Source organism: Sphaerodactylus townsendi, linkage group LG04 (assembly GCF_021028975.2).
Source record: "Sphaerodactylus townsendi isolate TG3544 linkage group LG04, MPM_Stown_v2.3, whole genome shotgun sequence".
Lineage (NCBI taxonomy): Eukaryota > Metazoa > Chordata > Lepidosauria > Squamata > Sphaerodactylidae > Sphaerodactylus > Sphaerodactylus townsendi.
This window is the reverse complement of record NC_059428.1, coordinates 23,803,258-23,825,710: the sequence shown is the minus strand read 5'-3', so window position 1 is coordinate 23,825,710 and position 22,453 is coordinate 23,803,258. Positions and strand designations below refer to the sequence as shown.

At 42.0% G+C, this 22,453-nt stretch overlaps 1 protein-coding gene across 1 annotated transcript in view; it reads right to left on the bottom strand.

Moving 5' to 3' along the window:
- DYNC2H1 (dynein cytoplasmic 2 heavy chain 1) overlaps positions 1-22,453 on the bottom strand; it is a 182,940-nt gene that overhangs the window by 83,105 nt on the left and 77,382 nt on the right. Inside the window, 12 exon segments of the mRNA XM_048493723.1 lie at positions 195-314; positions 2,590-2,753; positions 8,009-8,132; positions 9,847-9,945; positions 10,244-10,353; positions 13,336-13,477; positions 15,849-15,975; positions 16,158-16,244; positions 17,681-17,802; positions 19,221-19,344; positions 19,555-19,715; positions 21,450-21,563. Coding sequence (XP_048349680.1) covers positions 195-314; positions 2,590-2,753; positions 8,009-8,132; positions 9,847-9,945; positions 10,244-10,353; positions 13,336-13,477; positions 15,849-15,975; positions 16,158-16,244; positions 17,681-17,802; positions 19,221-19,344; positions 19,555-19,715; positions 21,450-21,563 — 1,494 coding nt within the window.

Here is a 22,453-nt window from a genome sequence, read left to right as displayed (position 1 = left end):
GAGACCCCCACTTTTGTATTTACATTAGCATGAATTTCACAGTATTCCATGATGGCCAGGAAGAAAATACAGTTCTAGATTTCTTAGTGTAACCCTGTCTAAAACCCATCACTATTAAGGTGTTCAAGCACCCAATATTTTAAAATATTGTATTCCTGTCTTAATGCAGAAAAACCAGCACATGTTAATTTTACCTCCAAAAGTGTTCCTTCAAGTTTTGCTAGCTGGATCTTCTTATCTTCTTCCTGCTGTAAAAGTTTTGTCTTCTGTTCTTCTAAATCTGGTTTCTCATGCTGAATAGTCAGTGCTAAAAGCTAAATGGAATGCAATGGTTTAATAAAAAGGAAGCGGCAAACATAAGTGTTGTACAAATCTATATTTTGAGCACTAAGCAGCATTTTCACTAAGCAGTTATTGTTTGTTTTATCACATTCTCTTGTAATTTTCTATGAACATTGAATAAAGGAAAGATCACTAAAGCTTTCTTTTTAAAATTCATACTGAAATATGCATTGAGTACAAACATAACACAGATGTCTTAGTTTATCAGTATATTTTGTTTATCAGCAGCATGAATTTCTAAAACAAAAACATTTTCCATTCATTGCCTCGTTAATCACTCATGCAAACAAACAAAATTATTATCTACTGTTAATACCATTAAGCAAACAATACAATCACTGTAATCCAAAGGCCTTTTTGTGTGAGCAGAAAACTATTTTGCTTGAGAAATTGGGGGGGGGGTGTCTCTGATTTCCAGTGATTTTATCTGCCAGTTTCAGAATGAAAATTGTGTTGGTCTGCTCCAGAAGAGATACACTCAAGTCCAGTAGCAACTTACAGACTGAGAATATGTCAATATAAGCTACACCAAGGTCAACAATATCTTTTGGAGTTTAATTTTTCTCTGGCCTGGGACCTTAAAGCCATCCAGGTACAACCATACATTTTCCTGCTCGACTGTCTGTGGGATTAAAGCATCATGTCCACAATCTCTTGGGAAAACCCCAATTGAATTAGGTCCCCAGTGCAGGATTTTTGAAATGCTTTGCTACTGCTTGTAAAGTTTCTGGTTTTAGGGGCCACTCCCCCAGGGCCAGCCTTGATCAGCTGAGTCAATCTGCCATGGTGTTGGGCACTCCCCATACGCAATCTGATTGCAGGTTTGAGATATTTTGTTGAGCCCAACTGAACAGTAGGAATGCTTCCCGATGGAGCTCCCAAAGGGCCCAGGGGCAGAGAGCTCGACGCAACTGCAATGGATGTATGCTCACAGAGCTTGTCCCACGACTCAGGGAGTCTGCTGGCTCATCCCCATATTCTCGAAGTGGTCCCTGAAAGGGGTCTGAAGGAGTGACGGACACTTGTGTGACTCCCGGGTGTCCTCTCCCTGCTGAATCCGAGGAGCGTAAGGCATCAATAGCGAGCTCAGAGTCCTCTGGGTGGAAGGATTTTGCTTTCATTTTCCTTTTTTCAGGGTCTGAGAAGACCTGATTTCTTAGAACAGGGGTCTGCAACCTGCAGCTCTCCAGAATTTCATGGACTACAAACCCATCAGCCCCTGCCAGAATGGCCAATTGGCCATGCCGGCCGGGGCTGATGGGATTTGTAGTCCATGAACATCTGGAGAGCTGCAGGTTGCAGACCCCTGTCTTAGAACATTTATCCTCATCCACTGAGGTGAAGAAGGAACAATGATGTGAAAAGGGTTTCAGTTTCCTTTCTTTTCAGCTATAGCAGTGGTTCTCAACCTTCCTAATGCCGTGACCCTTTAATACAGTTCCTCATGTTGTGGTGACCCCCAACCCTAACATTTATCCATTTTACAGATGGAGAACACTGAAGCAGAGTCTTAGGCGACCCCTGTGAAAGGGTCATTCGACCCCCAAAGGGGTCCTGACCCCCAGGTTGAGAACCACTGAGCTATAGTGACAGCGACTGTCCTGAACAGCAGGGCTAAGCCCCCTCTGTCCAGGAGCCCTAGCAAATATCTGCATATCCCTGCCTAAACAAAGGAAGTGTGACCCAACCAGCCTGGATGACTGTCGCCCCAGTGAAGGAGGACTTTCACATTCTGCTTTTTAGCATTAATTGTATCTTTTTCACAGTTATTTTCAACACAGTAGAATTTTCGGATGTAAAAAATACACGGTAGAGAATGTTAATAAACATGGGATCTTGGGTGCTGTGTGGTTTCCGGGGTGTATGGCCGTGTTCTAGCAGCATTCTCTCCTGATGTTTCGCCTGCATCTGTGGCTGGCAGGCGAAACGTCAGGAGAGAATGCTGCTAGAACACGGCCAAACAGCCCGGAAACCACACAGCACCCAAGTGATTCCGGCCGTGAAAGCCTTCGACATTACATTAAACATGGGATCTTTTCTCAGTAGGAAGTATCTTTAAAAATCTCTAGCAGAAAGGAGATGGATAAGAATGCTAAAAGAAATTAAGATATCTCCAAGTCTTTGGGCTATAAGCATTAAAACTGCCAAATGGGCATTTCAAAGAAAATAATCAGTGTCTTCAGCAAATTGTGTGCAGCCCCAATGTCTTTTCATCAAAATGAAGAGTATATTGCTGGATATGCTCACCTGCCCCCTTAAGCCACTTCTTGTTATAGTAAAGTTAACTTCTGTTACAATGGAAGCTGCATCAGGTGGGATGTCAGGATTTGGATTTCTTGTCGACAGAAATAAGCGAAATTCCTCATTGTAGTCAATTATTTTGTCACCTATTTGTACAGCATATCGCGGTCCTGCGAGAAAACAAAGAACAGAATTTGAAGACAATGGGGTGCTGTCTGGTTTCCGGGCTATATGGCCGTGTCCTAGCAGCATTCTCTCCTGACGTTTCGCCTGCATCTGTGGCTGGCATCTTCAGAGGATCTGTGAAAGCCTTCGACAATATTTGAAAACAATGTTTGCATGCAGTGGAAAGCATTTAAAGTGAAATGTCTGGCAAAAATTGCCAAAAACCAAACTATTTGGAAAATGCAACATCTTAACTTCCTTTGGGGAAAAAAAAAATCCAGCAAGAATATGTTGTCATTATGACTCCCAAAATGGTGCAGCTCCCTAAATGCCTTGAGGTGGAATACTAGTGTAGAGCTCCCATTCTCTGCATCAGCTGAAGCCACTGTGGGGTCGTCAACACAAATGGAACACACTTAATAATGTTTGTATAACCTTTAGCCAAATTATCCACCTAAGAACTCCCAAAGCAGCTAACACTTATAATTCTAATGATAACATAAAACAATTGTGTCATTTAGATAAGGATAAGAACGATACCATTAAACTGTGTATTAAAAAGCCACAGCTTTTAAAACAACCTGCTTTGGAAGCAACTGTCTGGTCTGAGATTCTCACAGAAGAGGAAAGGCAGGGGTGCACCCATCCTCCGAGACAAAGAGAAAGTCCTACCTTTAGCCCCGACGATTCTTCAAAATCGCCCCCATTTTAAGTGGGGGTGTTTTCATTTTCCTTCCAAGTCCTGAAACACACACCTTTGGGAAGAGACCAGACCTCTAATTCTCAACAACAGCCTCCAGGGTATAACACATTCCTTCAGCTGAACAACTTGAGCCCTCAGGGGTATTCATCTGTTACAAAGTACTTCTGCTGACAAAGACTTTGTTTCAGAAGTGCAATAGGAGGTAGTGTGGTATAGTGGTTACAGTGTTGGACTTGGATCTGGGAGACCCATCTTCATGTCTCATTTCTATCATGGAAGATTGCTGGGTGATCCTGGGCCGGTCATATACTCTCAGGCAGACCCACCCCACAAGGTTGCTGTCAGGATAAAAAGAGAATGATGCAAGCCTCTTTGGGTCTCCATCAGGGAGATAAAGTTATTAATGAAGAAAATAAATAAATACATGTAAGTTTCCTGGCAACAGTACACTGACATGGGTCAGTTGTGTGTGGATGTAAGTACAGTCAAGCAGCCAACTCATGGCAACTCTAACATGGGCCTTCCAAGGTAAGTGATTAATCAGAAGTGTTTTCATTTATTCATAGCTTTTATTGACTACAGTCACAGGAGCACTGGCACAGGGTGGGGACAGATCCAGCACCAGATGACCTGCCTGCCAGCCAATGTAACAAAACCATGCAGTGGCAAGCCTGGGATCTGTACAGATGTCAGCCACTGCGTGGTTCCTTTGCCACATAGTGGTGGGAGCCAACTGACACAACCGAAGCTGGACGTATCACTGAGTGATCGCTTGTGGGATACAGGTGCTTGCTTCGGCAGCACATATACTAAAATTGTGGGATACAGGCATACAGGTACTTCCTTCCTCTGAAAATATTCCTCCCAATGCTGAAACCCCCCATCTTCTTCTTCAGTTGATGGAGGAGCTCTGGGTTAGTCCAGGACAGGAGACAGCAATGTATGATGGCAAGGGGAAAGTGGCTCCTGGACTCTGACCTCGATTGTGACAAGGACTCTGTCCAGTTGGAAAATTCGAAGGACAGCATTGAGGAAATGGATAAGATGGGGCCAGAGAAGCTTGACATCAAGAAGGCGATAGTGATGAAAGCCAACAGGAGACTTCCAACAGGAGCCCCTTGGGGATAGGGCAGTCTACAAATTCAAAAAATAAATAAAATAAATAAATAAGTGACCAACTGGAGAATCAGGTTGGGGATACATCAGTGATGAGCCTCAGTGTTCCACAGATGATCAACACCAAGAGGAGACCTCTGGTGGACCAGGGGAACCAGGGGATCCAATTCTGGATGCAATGAGCCTCAGCATTAAGGAGACAATGGTTTGAACGGAGAGGTGTTTTTAATCTACATCTTAGACTTCTTAACCAGAGGCTCCAAAGTAGCCCATCTGGCCACCTAAGAAGAATCAGAAGTCAGTCTAGACAGAATTATAGGGACTGAAGCAACAGACTTCTCCCATAGTACAGCTAGCCTTAAGACTCGACACTCCTTCATGTCTGGCCTTTGGAATAAAACGATGGCAGGACAGGCAGATATCAGAGACTTAAAGACATTCCTCATGATCATTGTTCTGAACCAGCTTCATTCTACGCTTGGATCATTTTTTGAACAATGCCATTTTGACGAAGAACCCTGAGGTAAAAGTTGAAAAGCTCAGCTAAAGCCTGTCATCTCTCCATGGAGGTGAAGAGACAAGTGGAACTAAGAGACAAGTGTCTCCCCACATCTCTTTCATGTGACTGTTTGGGCAGGAAACCAGCCTGCTCTTGGCTCCAAAGGAACAACTTTTGAAGAGCTCTGAAGTTTCTTGAAGTTTTTTTGTTAGTTCTCTCACAATTAAAAAGCAATGACGGGCTTCTGGAGACAGGGAGCGCACTTCATCCTTTCCTTGACACCCCCCCCCCCAAAAAAAATCAGTGAAGTTCCCAACACGAACAATCAGCTGGCACACTGTTTCACGAGAAGGCTGTGTATTAGTTTTATTTTCCTGCTACATAAATTTCATCTCCATGTTGTAAAAATGTTGCATCCCAAACACGATTGGTACAAATATCGCGTCACTACAACATATACATTGTATTTTTTCATGACAGGCATTGAAACATCACTTGTAAGTGACCACCAAAAGCAAATGAACAAAGCACCCTTTGGCTGTCGCTGTGACTGCCCACCATAGAAAGTGTCCACCTGCAATGAAGCTTCTGAACAGCATACGTTTTCCAATTTCCTCAGTTATACCATTCCGGAGAATGTTGTTTCAAGACTGAAAACTGAGTGAGCTAGAAAGATGGCAGGGCTGGCAGCAATGCCCACATTGTCCTTAACCTTTGTATCTTATGTCCCTGCACGGCCTCTGCGCTCGGCAGAGGCCAATTTACTGGTGGTCCCCGGCCCCTCGATGATGCGGCTGGCCTCCACCCGGGCCAGAGCCTTTACAGCCCTGGCCCCTGCCTGGTGGAACACTCTACCACCAGCTGTCCGGGCCCTGCGGGATCTTGGTGAGTTCCGCAGGGCCTGTAAGACTGAGTTGTTCCACCAGGCTTTTGGAGGGACCAGCCGCTGATATGCGCCCCCTCCTTTTGCTCTCCCGTACACTCGGGGGCCATAACAACTATGGGGCCCTCCGCTCCCCTTTCTCTTTTTCTGGGAGGGTTTCTATGAGTTTTAAGTTGGTCGCCAATACTTTTGTATTCTTTTGCATAATTTTGATTGTCTTGAATGAGGCGCTGTTTAATGGGGTTTTAATGTTATGACTAAGTGGAGCCTATCTTGTTGTAACTTGTATTTATTTATTCACTCCAACATTGGTCTGTTTTATTCATCTTGTTGTTCACCGCCCAGAGCCCTTTGGGGGAGGGGAAGTATATGAGAAGGAAAACTAAATAAATAAAATAAAACCCAAATACTGGAGAAATTAGTACTCTTTAAGGCAATTGCAGTGGGACATGAAGATATAAATCCAGCTTCCCATTTGAACATCAGTCGTTCTTTAAATAAAAGTGTAAATTAAATAACTGATACAACTATTGAAACATTTTTCATTTCTAAAACAACAGCAGGATTGTTAAATTTCCTAGGAGTGTAATCCAAAGCCCAGTCATGTACACTAAAGTATTTGATGTGTTTAGACACAGAAAGGCACAAATAGATTTTGCTTGTTTCCTTCCCCAGACATCTCTTGGAGGCAAAGGCTAGCTCCCAATACTTCTGCTGACTTGCTGGGCCTTGTCCCTCAGTATCAAGTCAAAATAACAAAAACAGCACTTATTGCATCATGTAGGAAGGCAGATACCCCTCCTCTGAATTCTTATTTCTCGACATAAAAAACAGCTTTTAACTCAGTGGCTATAATCAAGAAATATATTTCAGAAGTGCTCAAGGATTTCCTTTTTAAGCAGCCGCCCCTTCCTGGCCAGAACAGCATATAAACTAGTTTTGAACACTGTTCAAGAACAAGCTGAAATCTATTGTGTCTATGGAACTGGACAGGTTATTTGCTGGACTGTGGCCACAGCCTGATAAAGGGTCATGGTTTTGGCTTTCAGAAATTATATACTTTAACCTGGTTATATTAACTCTCTTGTGCTTGTTGAATGTTGATGGGAAAATGGGACATGAATATTTCAATAAAAAAACACTAATCTGATATCCGGTCTAAGATGAAAGTATTCTTCTAAAAATGAGAACTGTGTGACCATACTTCCTTACAACACAACATATAACATTGTAAAGGTTTAAGGTTTATAGTGTAGAACTGATACTATAGCTGCATAGCACCTGAGATCTCTAATTGCTCCTAAATACATTTCTATAAGGTCAAATCAATCCTCTGATGTCTACTCATTCAACTAAAAACCTCTGGATGAAAAAGACATGGAAGTGTTAACTATTTGCTGTATTTTTAAATACAGAGTTCCTTTTATATTGCTCCATCATCAAAGAAGCAGACAGAGTTTTGTTAAGTGAAAGTTTCCACCATGCTAGATTAGATGCTTGAATACATTGAGGTACAATGTCATTTTAGTAAAACCGTCACACATAGGCATACCCATGCAACCACAGAGGCACAAATAAAGCAGAAGTCTCCCATTTTACTGTAGGATAATATATAAAGCATGAAGGGTCACAGGTTGGGGGCATTTTTTGTAATCACATAAGGCCCCAAAATGAACTGGAAATGTAGGCTACATTTAAGGAGCCAGTGTGGTTTATTGGTTAGTCTTCAACTAAGACCTAGGAAAGTCAAATTCAAACACCCACGTGGCCATGAAGGTGACTTTCAGCACTTTCTCTTTCAGCCTAACCTAAATCATACAGGTTTCGTGAGGATGAGCTGATGGGAAAGGACTTGGTACATTGCCCTAAGCTCCTGGGAGGAACGGCAAAGTAAAAAATCTAAATTATCTAAAACCAGGCTTTTTATTGAAAATAAACTGGATATAGCAGAAACATCACAATTAAAAAATTCTTTTTATCCACCCTGAGCAACAGAACACTTTTAAACAGTGCACTGTAATACCTTGCATTACTCCCATTTTTCAAGTTGAACAATTACCTTGTGCAATCAGCTCCTTTCTTAGCAGTGGGTAAAGCACAGGTTCTACTCCATCCATTTCCTGTATGATGAGTGTTTTCCCAAATCGCACCGCCAATTCAAGGGCATTAATGAAGTTGGCATCCTGTACAAAGAAGATTTCAGCACCAATTATTTTTCAAGTTTAACAACACTATGTTACTATAAAAATGAAACGCAACAAGGAAGTTTTTCTGAGTTCACCCAAACGGACAGAAAAGTTGGTGAAGTCACTTTGCAGAACTACATGAGAAAAGATTAGATGTCCTGCTTGAGTTCTACTAATTATTTTTTCTAAGAGATCAAGTACATCTTCCACAACATGCCTTGGGGCAAGGACAACACACAGTACTTTGGACTCAGCGTTCAAGAGCTAAATATACAAAAGGCTATATGAGCAATACTTTGATATTTGTGTCTAGCAACTGAAAGTACAGTTTAATACTTCCAAGGACAGAGAATACGTCATTGTTCTATTTCAAAATTTTCTTTGGACTTGGAAAAAGAATCCAAGGTAAAGGACAGAAAAGACAAGAGCTTGTGTTGGTGTGGCACCCCAAGGCTGCTGAAAGGAGGAGAATGAGGAGGAGGAGGAGGAAAGGAAGAGTTTGGATTTACAGTCCACCATTCTCTTCTGTAAGGAGATTCAGGGTGGCTTACAAGCTCCTTTCCCTTCCTCTCCCCACAGCAGACACCTTGTGAGGTACGTGGGGCTGAGAGAGTTCTGAAGAACCATGACTAGCCCAAGGTCATCCAGCAGAAATGTAGGATTCCGGAAACACATCTGATTCACCAGACAAGCTTCTGCCACTCAGGGGGAGGAGTGGGGAATCAAACCCAGTTCTCCAGATTAGAATCCACCTGCTCTTAACCACACCACCACGCTGGCTCTCGGATGAGGGTGGGAACCCCAAGCGTACAGGCAACTCTTCTTCCCTTCTCAGCATCCCCCACAGAACGGCACACAGTGACTCTAATTTTTATTTCTCCTCCCAAGTATACCTAAGAAGTGCCATGTTGCCCAAATATTGTCAAGAAACACTCACTATTTGTATGGAGCATCCAAGTCATGTCGAACGTTACTTACATGGTAAAAGGAGAAATGTTCTCCATTCTAGGAAAATTCTTGCCAGGCTCATATATGTGTGAACCAGGCCAAGGTGAATACTGATGTGAGTGTGAACCAGGCCAAGGTGTGAACCAGGCCAAGGTGATACTGATGTGAGTGACTCCCTCTATGATTTTGCCTATGCCTTTGAATCTACTTGTGAGAAAGAGAAAAAGGCTGGAGCTGAATTGCCGCATCCTCATTCCCTCAATGAAGAATACTGGATGGGATCCTATCAACATACAGTAGATGTAGGTGGCTGCTGGATATCATGGGACCTTCATGAACAAAATTCAAATAGATGCATAGCAATTCAGCAGTTCAGGAACAAGTGGGGAGAAAGTTGTTCTTTGCAAAGACAATGGAGAGAAACAAATCTCACCATGATATGCCTCTGAAGATGCCAGCCATAGATGGGGGTGAAACATTAGGAGCAAAAACACTAGACCATGGCCACACAACCCAGATGGCTTCAAAAGGGAAAATAAAACTAACTATACACATGTAGGACGAGATTAAGGCTACAATCCCAAATACATTCCCTAAGGTAGTAAGTCCAATTGAGCTTACTGGGACTTACTCCCAAGCAAACATGTATAAGCTTACAGCTCAGCTTTTAGTTTTATTTTAGATGACTGTTAACAAAACAAACCCACTAACTCAGGTTTCCTTTTCCAAAATCACAAAACAATCTGAAAGTTTCCAAGCAAACCTGCTGGTTAATAATTTCCAAGCGTGATTCTTTCAAGTGTGTCTTCAGCCACTCTGTAGCTCTGGAAGAAGGGTCTATCAAAAATGGACACACTTTACTCTGTTGGAAAGAAGAGGGTTATGTTTAAATCATGTACATTTTGGCCAGAAAATCTACAGCCACACAATTTACCTTTAAGCCCCATTCCATAACCATGGCCCCTTAAGGACAACTTCTCTGATATGTTTTAAACCTAAGAGAAAGTGAAAGGAAACCTCTTCCTTCACATGCCCTTGGCAAACCGAGAGGCTAGCAGTAAGTGTGAAGCACAAAAATAACCCCTCCCCATAGGGCCCAGCAAGTCAGTGTGACATGCTAGCTAGGTAATGCTTTGAAGACAATAAAAAATAGAATTTACCTGCAATATCACAAGGGCATTTTCTATTGACAGATCATCTGAGGGCAAACCCTCACTTTTCCAAATCAATTGTTCGCTCTCTGTGCACAGGAATCGCATAAGATCAAATTCTAACAAACAGAAAACATCTCTTTTAATTTAGTGTCGGAGCATTGATATGGCTTTTCCCCATCCTAATTAGCACACAGAAAACATTACACTGCTAATACTTTAATATATGCAGTTTTTTGTTCTGCAATTTAATTATGGGGAATGAAGCCAGAACCCTGAGCCATTCAGGCTCTACGGAGACTGTGACATTTTGCTAACTGAGCCACAGAGAGGGTGGATTACTCAGCATATCAAACTATGGCTCCCAAGCTGGAAAAGGTGGGAGGGAAAAAAGCACATGGACACATAGATCACAACATAAGCATGGTGTGGGGGTTAGCATGCAACACTGGAACCCAGGACAGGGAGATTCAAATAAGTGTTCTGTTCTGCTGTAGAAGCTTGCTAGAAGTTCGCTAGGAGTCTTGGGCAAATAAAATGTGCAAATAAAATGAAAAAAAAAGCAAATAATATTGAAAGCTGCTTTCATCCACTGGAGAGAAAAGTAGGGTAAAAAAACTTCTCCCTTACAAACCGTGCTACTTGCAGAGACCAGTCTAAGCTCATTGACTTTAATGGACTTAGGACTGGAGTACCTTTGCATAGGAGTGCACTGTAAAAGCAGTACACAAATAAGTGTGTATAGCAAGATGAATACTCAGCCTCTGAAGATTTTGTTTATCTGGAGAATTTAGGTGTGCTTTCATTTAAAACAACAACAACAAAGTTTTAGTGACAGAATGATACATCTTGACAAGTTGGAACAGGTCAAGAGGAGGGCGACCAAAATGATAAAATGTCTGGATTCCACATCCTATGAGGAGAGACTTAGGGAGCTGGGTATGTTATCTAGAGAAGAGAAGGTTACAGAGTGACGTGATAGCCTTGTTTAAATATTTGAAGGGATGTCATGTTGAAGAGGGAGCAAGCTTGTTTTCTGCTGCTCCAGAGAATAATACAAGTAGTAATGGATTCAAAGAACAGGAAAAGAGATTTCACCTAAACATTAGGAAGAACTTCCTGAAGGTAATGGCTGTTAGACAGTGGACTACACTGCCTTGCGTTATGGTGGAGTCTCCTTTGGAGGTTTTTAAGCTGAGGATGGATGGCCATCTGTCAAGGGTACCTTGATTGTGTAGTCCTGAATGGAAGGGGGTTGGACTGGATGGCCCTTGTGGTTTCTTCCAACTCTATAATTCTATGACAGAAAATTACAGGGACTTCCAGTCTACGCTATATAACCACAAAACAAATGCACATTTTTTTAGTATGGTCTGAAAAGGCCATAACATATTCCAAGGTGGTCAAACAAACACTTTTTGTTTCTGCTGATTTTAACAATTATTGCCATGAAATGAGAAGCTTTCTTTATTGTTGAATCCAGATAAAGGAAGCCCTGAAATGAGATTTTACCGAATTGCAGTTCAGTTAATGCTCTGATACTACTGGAAACATTATTTAATCATGCACAGACTGAACAAATTATTGCTTCAAGGGAATCACTCATCTATTGGGCATGACTATATCAGCTACAGAAAACAACATAATTTATTCCCTCTCTGCCTTCCCCTCGGTGATGCTATATTTATCTGCAGTCAGTCTGATCCGAACATTTTCTGAAACGCATTTAAGAAGATTTGTTTTAAATAGGCTGCTTAAAAAGGCTAGAGTAGCAACATTCCTCGGAGGAGTGAGCTATAAAGGATCTTTCCTGAGGGCTGTATCGGTTTCCCCAGCCTAGCCACCACCAATAGAATTGGATCTTGTAGGGTAGGAAACACCCCAACTCCAAGATCAGACGATCTGCCTGAAGCCACAAATCTTGGTGAAATCAACCACTTAGGAGCAAATATTGTCTGCCTGAACAAAGAACACTGTTGGAAAATGTCTAGGCTTGATTTTCAAGTGCAGGGCTTAGGAATTTCCTAAGCAGGGAAGGGTAGCTCCAAATCTCCACTCTAACCCATCTCTTCAGATCTCCACTCTAACCCATCCAAACCAAATTTCCATGACGAGTTCAGTGACAACCTATTATTCATCTATCTACTCTTCATTGCACTCATTGCTTCTCTGGGGTGTTACACAACAATTCTAAGCAGGTCTACTCAGCATCTGACACAGGTTCATGCAGTGGGTCAAATTCCCAAGGAAGTACTCTCAGTACTCTCAGGATTGAGATATCGGTCACTCGAAATGGTGAACTATAAGTTCAATTCAGATTTATCAATTGTTAATTTACAATGTAATCCGGGGGGGGGGGGGGGGTAGTTGTGCTGTGGTTGGGGACCATACAGCCATTCCACCGCCAAAGAACCAGCAAGCCAAAAGCAACACTGCCCCTTTTCCCATGCAAGCGGCTTATATAACACAATGGATGGCATCACTGAGTTTACTTGCTTGTGCACTGGAAAATGGAGAGATCTCAGCCCAAAAGGGCTCAGGAAGCAGACAAAAGCCCCTTCAGCGCAGCTACCCAGAACCAGCATAAGCAGCCCTGTGCCATCGTAAGTGGTCTTTACACCTGCACAGAGGTCATGCCTCCTCCTCAGTAGCTTTGCCCCCCTTCTTTAGATTGAATTGTTATTTATTTGTTTATATATCAGATTTAATATACCGCCATCCCCAAAGGGTTCTGGGGGTGTACAATCAATAAAACCATCAACCTCCATCTTAAAATCAGATGATAACATACACTCATCAGGCAGTCAGCATAATATGGACAAGCCTTCAAGGTGGTATTTGGGGTGCAGGGGATGGTGTTAGTGTCTTTTTTGGGTAGAAGATGAGAATGAACACTTGACAGCTATGTAGCCTCGATTTTTTAAAATTCCCAGCTATGTTTATGAAGGCTTGGGAAGCTGGCACAGGTCCCCCGTAATGATGCTTGAGCATCCTAAGGTGAAGTGTACTTTTCAGCGCACACCAATTTAATGATTCCTTCATTTCCCAGAAGCACACTGAATAATTTCTTGTGTTCAGATCAAACAACGGATGATATTTACTTTCCAGACTAGCTGACTTTGTCCAGGCATCCAAACTTGCTTTCCTCTGATCTTCTGGTGCAGCAGAAAGATAAGTAATGAAAGCAGCAGCCAACTGAGCTCTTCTTGGCAGAGTGCTCAATTCCTCCGCTATCTCCGAAACCTAAAAAAGAACAGATGCCCAACATGACTTTCTGTGTAAATTTGATTTGGGGAAGACCTGCTAAATAGCAATATATTCATTTTTAAAAAGACTGCTCTGTGTATCTTCAGAAAGACAAGCAATAGTCGGAAACCCATGCTGTACCACTCATCCACTTCATTTGTAGCCACAGTTTTAGTCATGGACATGGCATAACTCCTGCCCTATGTCTAGGCGTTATGAGCTACTTTGAAGAAAAAAGGAACATTTTGTATCATAGTGCGAACAGGTATAGAACACAACACTTTTATAGAAGAACAACGGAAAAAGAACATAATGAATCCATTACCCGTGGAACGCTTATCTCTGAGCACTGGACTTGCAGAGGGCTCTCCGTGTGTTTTCCGTTTACAGGCAAGGAGGCAGCCCACAGCCTGCATCACTGTTTGTCACAGTTTGTCTGTTGGCCTCTCTTTCTCCCGGTTTTCTAAACTCCACCCATGAACAGCCTTAATCGTCTTCACGGTCAGTATATCAAGGAGCTTCCCCAGAAGATGCAGAATGGATTGTTGTAATAACAAATGCCCATCTATTGAGCTGGGCAATTAATCTCTTTTGCCTATTGATCCTGAACTCTTATACCAACTAGGACTGTTATCAAAATAGACATGAAGCTGAAGACCTTCATCAGCAGGTAAACAGTCCAGCCAGCCAGAGAGATCACAAGAGATCTCTCTCTTATTTTGTGTTAGTAGAAGATAAATGTATTTATCTTGACAGCAGACCACCAATTTATTTAAGAACATAAGAACAAGCCAGCTGGATCAGACCAGAGTCCATCTAGTCCAGCTCTCTGCTACTCGCAGTGGCCCACCAGGTGCCTTTGGGAGCTCACATGCAGGATGTGAAAGGAACGGCCTTCTGCGGATGTTGCACCCGATCACCTGGTCTGTTAAGGCATTTGCAATCTCAGATCAAAAAGTTCAAGATTGGGAGCCATAAATCGACTTCTCCTCCATAAATCTGTCCAAGCCCCTTTTAAAACTATCCAGGTTAGTGGCCATCACCACCTCCTGTGGCAGCATATTCCAAACACCAATCACACATTGCGTGAAGAAGTGTTTCCTTTTATTAGTCCTAATTCTTCCCCCCAGCATTTTCAATGAATGCCCCCTGGTTCTAGTATTGTGAGAAAGAGAGAAAAATTTCTCTCTGTCAACCTTTTCTACCCCATGCATAATTTTATAGACTTCAATCATATCCCCCCTCAGCCGCCTCCTCTCCAAACTAAAGAGTCCCAAACGCTGCAGCCTCTCCTCATAGAAGGAAGGTGCTCCAGTCCCCCCAATCATCCTCGTTGCCCTTCTCTGCACTTTTTCTATCTCTTCAATATCCTTTTTGAGATGCGGCGACCAGAACTGGACACAGTACTCCAAGTGCGGTCGCACCACTGCTTTATATAAGGGCATGACAACCTTGCAGTTTTATTATCAATTCCTTTTCTAATGATCCCCAGCATAGAGTTTGCCTTTTTCACAGCTGCCATGCATTGAGTTGACATTCCTATGGAACTATCAACTAAGACGCCCAAATTTATTCATTAAAATATTATGACCTTTCCTCTTGGTTTAAGGCAGCTTACAATAACAGTTTAAAATATGTTTTCATTAAAACCAAACTAAAAAACATCCCAAATTTTTCCCTCCTTCCTTATTAAAAAAAAATCTGCCCTTCAAACTTTCTCATAAATCATGGCAAACAAACAGTCCTTGCCGCACCTCCTAGAGAACTTTAAGAATGGCACCCCTCATCCCTTCCGGGAGCCATTCCACAGAACAGGAGCCACAGCAGAAAAGACCTGGGCTCTGGTTGATGTCAGATGGGCCACCCTAAGGGGTGGGTAGCCAACAGATGGGCTGCTTGATGACTGTTGTATTCACAGAGATTAAAGGACACAGTTCATCTAGAAATGGTCTTTTTGATTGCTGTGATTTCAGCATGAGGATCATCAACAATTGGGGTTCTTTCTGTGGCCTCTCACGGAAAAAAATGTTATTTCACAGAAAGCAAGTATATGTCTAAAATTAATTCCATAGTGACCATTAGCCATATAATCTTTCTGCGCAAACCTTTCCCAGTACTTGGAAAGGAAATGGAATCATGGGAGTTTCTGGGGAGCAAGACAAGCACAACTCTATACAAATTAAGTCAAAGATGAAGGGTGTGAGCATGAAACCTTCCCTGGAGATGAACCTCTGTGACTAACTACTGATGACACCCTATGTCTGTTCACAAATAAGGAATCCTTGGTTAATCCAAAGGAACACATTTCAAACAAACTGAAAACATGCGATTTTACACTTGGTAACATGGCAGTGCTTCGGCAACCCACCTGCGTATTCCATCTCTTGTGTTCCCTATCGAGCTGCTTAATCAATATCTCCGCAGCTTTCACTGTTTCTTGTGCTTTAGCAACTTCTGCTTCGAGCTTAGCTGCCTCTGCAGTTCTGGCCTGGAACCTGAATAAGGATTACATTTTTAATTAATCCTTAAGAGCCAAAGCTCACATTCTCGCCGAAACAAAACTTTCATAATGCGTTACATTTTAAAACCAGGAGCGGTGATAGCTTTCAACTATTAAAACGTTATCCAAATAAATATCCAACGCAAATGCATTTGTTAAGGAAAAGCTAATACATACTTATCTCTTAGTTCTGTGACTTTTTTACCAACAGAATTCAGCAAGTCTTCGAGTTTCTGTTTTCTCCCTTCAGTTTTCCTAAGGTTACTAAAATAGATCACACAGGCAAATTAAGATTCTTACCATCAAGGCGCAAAAATAATCTAAGGCTCATTCCACACATGCAGAATAATGCACTTTCAAACTGCTTTCAATGCTCTTTGAAGCTGTGCGGAATAGCAAAATCCATTTGCAAACAGTTGTGAAAGTGGTTTGAAAATGCATTATTCTGCATGTGCGGAAAGGGCCTAAGTGACTACAACTGATGCTCACTGATGCCACAGTTCAGTGATCCAGCACACAGAAAGTCCCAGGTTCAATCCCCAAAATCTCCAATTAAAAGGTTTGTAGGTAGAAAGTAGGCAAGGCCAGTTAGAAGAAATGAACCAATTGTCCAAATTAATAAGAGTTGGCAGATTTTTGTTCAATGTACACCAGAATAATGGCTTGAATCTCAGAATGATGGTTAGAAGGTTTGCATCCATGCATTCTACCTCTGCATCATTTGTCTGAGATAGAATTGGGTTTGTTTTAGATGAGAAGAATTGATCCTGGAATATATCCACACAAATTTGAAAAGGCATAGGTGAGCATCTGTATGGAAGGCATAGAACTATGACATCAGTCTCAGAGGTTAGCTGTGTTGGTCTGAATCAGTTGGTCAGACATCAGTCTCAGAGGTTAGCTGTGTTGGTCTGAAATAAAAGAGCTAGATTCAATTCCAGTAAAATCTTACAGAAGAACAACATTTCTGGCTTTTGGGAGTCCACACTCCCTTCATCAGACACCAGCATCTGACAAAGGGAGCTTTGACTTGCAATACCTTAGGCCCCAGAAATCTTGGTGGTCTCTAAGGTGTCACTGGCATCAAAACTAGCTCTCAGATATTAGCCTGTTTCTGAGGTTAACACATCTGGTAGGCTGAATCATCCAGAAACAAATCCAGAAGTTACCTAGCTTTACTCAGGACCAGTTACATGCAAATATCCTACGACTTCTTAAAAAGATGTGAAAGTAGATGTCAGTTTATTCAGCTAGAACAAACTACTCATGCTGATCAGGCACAATGTCAGATAAGCACAATAGCAACTGAGACCTAAGCAACACATGAACATTTTCTCAGCAAGTTTAAAGCTATGACTGCTTACTTCAAAGCAAGGCTCACTGAAATTCGACAAGATTCATCCTAGAATGCGGAAAATTAGGATTTTTACCAGCCCAAATAAAAGGCACAATTTTGTTAGGGAAGTTTTTTTATTAGAAAGAACCTTTGTTTCCATACGTGCAGTTCAACTGTCTTGTTATATTAATTCCACAAAACTAGAGTAAACTTGGTTTCTTGATAGAAACTGACCAGGAAAGACATCAGTGCAGAGTTAACATACCAGATTCCCTATTTCAACAGCAGTAACCTGAGGATGTTTAAGATGGCACCATTAACCAGAGCTGCTATTCAGAACAGCAGTAGAAAATGTTGTACCCACCTTTCGAGTCCTGACTGTTCAGTTTCCAGAGGCTGAATCCGTTCCAGGACGTGAGAATACTGAACATTGGCCTTAACCCAGGCTGCCAAGGGTGCCGCTGCAGTACTGGCTCTTTTAGCATTCTGAAAAATTCAGCACAAACACTTTACGTCAGTGGTTCTCAACCTGGGGGTCGGGACCCCTTTCGGGGTCGAATGACCCTTTCACAGGGGTCACCTATCCATCTGTAAAATGGATAAATGTTAGGTTTGGGGGCCACCACAGCATGAGGAACTGTACTAAAGGGTCGCGGCATTAGGAAGGTTGAGAACCACTGTTTTACGTTGAAGATGTAGATGCAGGTTATTTTCGTGGGTTTAAATAGACTCGCCACGTTACAAACAAGCCAATGTGGCATCACTGTCGTGACCCTCTTAACTTCTCAGCAGGGTCCTGCCATATTTCTTTCTACTGAGAGCTTAATTCTAATGTGGATTTGAAAATTGTTTTCGCCTTCCATTTCTCCCTGTACCAGTCTGCCCTTATCTAAGTTACTGCAGATTCAGTAAGGGGGGGAGGGGGGGTTGGGACTGAGTGTTTCCATCTCAAGTTCTCACCATCTGAGGAATGTGTGTGCGTGTGAGTGTGTCAGAGTACTTTTCCGCCACAGGGAAGGTGAAGGGTGGTTATAGGCTCCGAACCATCTACGCTTGAAAGGGATATCAATGCTGTTTTGCCTGTTCTTAATGCATTCAGCGTCTCTAACAGTACTGAATCAATGAAAGTTTTTAAAGCCCCAATCAATAAATAAGAATTCTGCTTTCAAAGTACTGATTCATTTATCGGACATTCCAATAAATGAATCCATACTTTGAAAGCAGAATTCTTATTTATTGATCAGGAGCATAGAAAAACTGATGACATGCTGTCAAAACTGAGTACATTAGAACAGGCAAAATATTATACTAATATATTATTATTTATGCCTAAGTAATATAAAACTATATTTAATATAATAATTATAGCTAATAAAATATAAATATTGAAAATATTAAAAATATAAATAAAATATTTATTAAAATAGTAAAAATAAATATAATTATTGTCATGACAATCACTGGTAATTATACATTAGTTCAGTACTATTAATGCACTGAAGCAGCAGTGCAGAGGCATCTCATGACAGTAACGTTTCCCACACACTTTCTTCAGATGCTGAGCAGTGTAAATTATTTTGCATTAATAGTGTGAATAATCTTTTGAAAAATATCTGCCTCCCAATTACAGCTCAGGGGGTCCTGTGTGGTTTCCGGGCTGTATGGCCATGTTCAAGCAGCATTCTCTCCTGATGTTTTGTCTGCATCTGTGGCTGGCATCTTCAGAGGATCTGATAGAAGATGCCAGCCACAGATGCAGGCGAAAGTCAGGAGAAAATGCTACTAGAACATGGCCATACAGCCCGGGAACCACACAACACCCCAGTGATTCCGGCCATGAAAGCCTTCAACAATACAATTGCAGCTCATTTAATCCACGCCTGCTAAAAACATAACAAAATTACCTTTGGGTCAAAAGATGCTTTATTTTTAGCTAGAAGTTCTTCAACACTCTCACGAATTTGCTTCGGAATGTGCCGAGCGTCAAAGGTTGCAATGTCTTCTCTGACTCCTCTTTTGGCAAGGAAACTGTCAAGTATGTTAAATAATTGCATTCAAAAGCAGGGAATAATACAAAAAAAATTGCATTTTGATGAAACACATTTTTGCAGCGCAATACTTTGCACAAACTACATGGGTTTTGTCTACAATCGTCTCATCTGGGATGGAGAATACAATATTTCACCTTGTTGGGGGGAAAAACCAAAACAGGATAACCACATAAAAACCGCCAGTTACCTTTTCATGCTCACCCATGACGTATCAAAAATGCCCATCAAACGTAAGACACCTTCCAATATATCTCTAATGATGTCAGGTGGCATGCGAAGAGAGCGGATTTCTGACAGGGATTCGGGTTTGATGTTTCCGACTGCTAACCTAGCTTCATTAACCAGCGGCTTAAAAAAAAAGAGAGCAGAAAAACAGTTGCTTCGTGTTTAACACAATCTTTATTTTATGCATTTTATTATACCTAAATACCGCCTGAAAAAATTTACAGTTTCAAAGATGTGGGAATTTACTAGCATTTTTGGATAGATCATTATGGTCATTTTTATGCAAAGTAGATTACAGATTAATACAATGTCAAATTAGTTATCATTAATAACTGATTGCCCTCACTCTTGTGCCTGCGATTCCTATCATACTTCCTAATAACCTCTTTCAAAATATCCTATGCCACTAGCCACACCCACTGTCCCTCTTTTACTATCCATGTTATTTTCTGATCTTCTATTTCAGTGATGGTGAACCTTTTTGAGACCGAGTGCCCAAATTGCAACCCAAACCCCACTTATTTATCGCAAAGTGCCAACCAGGCAATTTAACCTGAATGCTGATGTTTTAGTTTAGAAAAAATGGTTGGCTCCCTCTTCCTCCGCCCCACCCGCTCAAGCAGGGGCCAGCCTGCTCTAGCCTCCAGCAAGTCCTGCACGCACTGCTCTGTGCCTCTCTAGCATCTCTGCCTCCTCTGCACACCCCCCTTGGGCAGCAGCCACCTGGGAGCACAGGCACCAAGCCCGCCAGCTGAGTCCTCCCTGCTCACCGCAGTGTGCGCACATCGTGCTCAGTGGCCCAGGCCAGCCTAGATGTGTGTGTGGGGGGGAGTGATTTTTCACCCCCACATGACGAACTCTGTGGGCGTGTGCCCACAGAGAGGGATCCGAGTGACACCTCTGGCACCCGTGCTGTAGGTTCGCCATCACTGTCCTATTTATTGCTACCTTCCTTGATTGGCTTTTCCTCAACTTCTGATCCTGCACGTGCCCATGTTAGAGTCCTCGACTGGATGTAAAACAAAGATCAGCATCTACTTAAACGATTTTAAAAGCTCAAGCAACAGATGACGAGAATGAGAATGGAATGGGTCAGTAGCACAGGGTTCAAGGCATCAGGTGAGCGCATGCCCATCACCTCAGATGTAATCTTCCACACCAACCCCCCCTCCCCAACACATCCAGTCATTCTCACCAAAGAACATTTAAAAAGCCTGGCTGGATCAAAACAGTCATTCATCTAGTCCCCCCACCTTTCACACAGAGGGCTGTTTGCTAATGAGCCAAAAAACTTGGCACAGAGACCAAAGATTTCCCTTGATGTTGTCCACTAGCACAATTATGCAGAAGTTTACTGTCCCAAATGCAGAGGTTCCCTTTAGACACTCATGGCTTGAACTATCCTCCATGAGAAAAATACAATCAGACATAATGATCATAAGGTGTATCATAATCAAAATTGCCCATTGAATTATCACTGAGACACACCAAATATATCTCGGGCAACATTTGCAGAAGTTCAACTGTGGGGTACAGAGTTTTCCTGAAGTTCCTCTACTAAACACTGGTCACCAAGACTACCAAGCCACAGAGAAAAATGTACTGATTCCACTCCAATATGTTTTTAATCATCCCAATGCGATTAAAGTTTCAGTATGATTTTTTTGTCTATATGTGTATGTATACACACTCTCACACATAGATACAGATAAACAATTTACAGTGTGTGCTTTAAAGAGGATGTGCAGTTTACAAAAGTATCATGGAAAAACATATATAAAACTCTGTCATAACAAGTATAATTTGAAAAGCAGGCTCTGAAGTCAAGGACATTAATAAATAATCCATATTGATTACCTGAACTTCCTTTAATTCATCCTCAATTATTGCTTTTCTTTCCTCTATTTTTACAGCTTCTTCTGCTATCTTCTGTTTTATTTTTTCCATTTCTGCTTTTTGCTCACTTGCATCCTATTAGACAGAGACATTCTTCAAGACATTTGCTTTAGGCTTTAACACTTATTGGGGTTGTACAATGCATCCACTGGTCACATTTCTGCAAAATGTTAGGTTTTTATTATCTATGGCATATTTTGTACTAATGGTCCACTTTTATGGACTGCTGCATTGAACTGATACAGAGGTTCACATGATCAAGTAGCAAGGTCTCAGAATTGGGTAACAAGATGTCCTTCCACAGGCTCTAGGACTCAGCTCAGTCTTAATAGTTAGCTCTAACAAACAAGAAAACTCAATTACAAATTAAGCCGGGGGGGGGGGGGGTTAAAGACCCTGGCCACTAGTTTTTCCTAGCCACTTACTATCCCCACCATGTTACAGTCTCAGCTTCGTGTATCAAGGCAGCATGAATGTGGAAGCAAAAAGGGCTTCAACCTCATATTTTCCCTCCTTTTCTACCAGAGGTCCACTTCAACACCAACTTCCTGGTAAGAATGTAGCTCAAACTGCCTGGCTTGTGATTGTTCTAAACCAGGGGTCTGCAACCTGCAGCTCTCCAGATGTTCATGGACTACAAATCCCATCAGCCCCTGCCAGCATGGCCAATTGGCCATGATGGCAGGGGCTGATGGGACTTGTAGTCTATGAACATCTGAAGAGCCGCAGGTTGCAGACCCCTGTTCTAAACTCAAGAGATCCATTTCCAGCAGCCCAGACATCCGGTTGCATTAACAACCAATATATTCTTGGAGACAAGACAAACAGGCAGAATCCTGAAACAGTAACATAACAGATAGTTTCTGTCTAATCTTTCCTTACAAAGACTGAACATCCTTGTGCAAGGATAGCTGCCTTGCTTGCCCTCATTAGGGCTGAAAAGTAGGATATAAACTTTGTAAAAA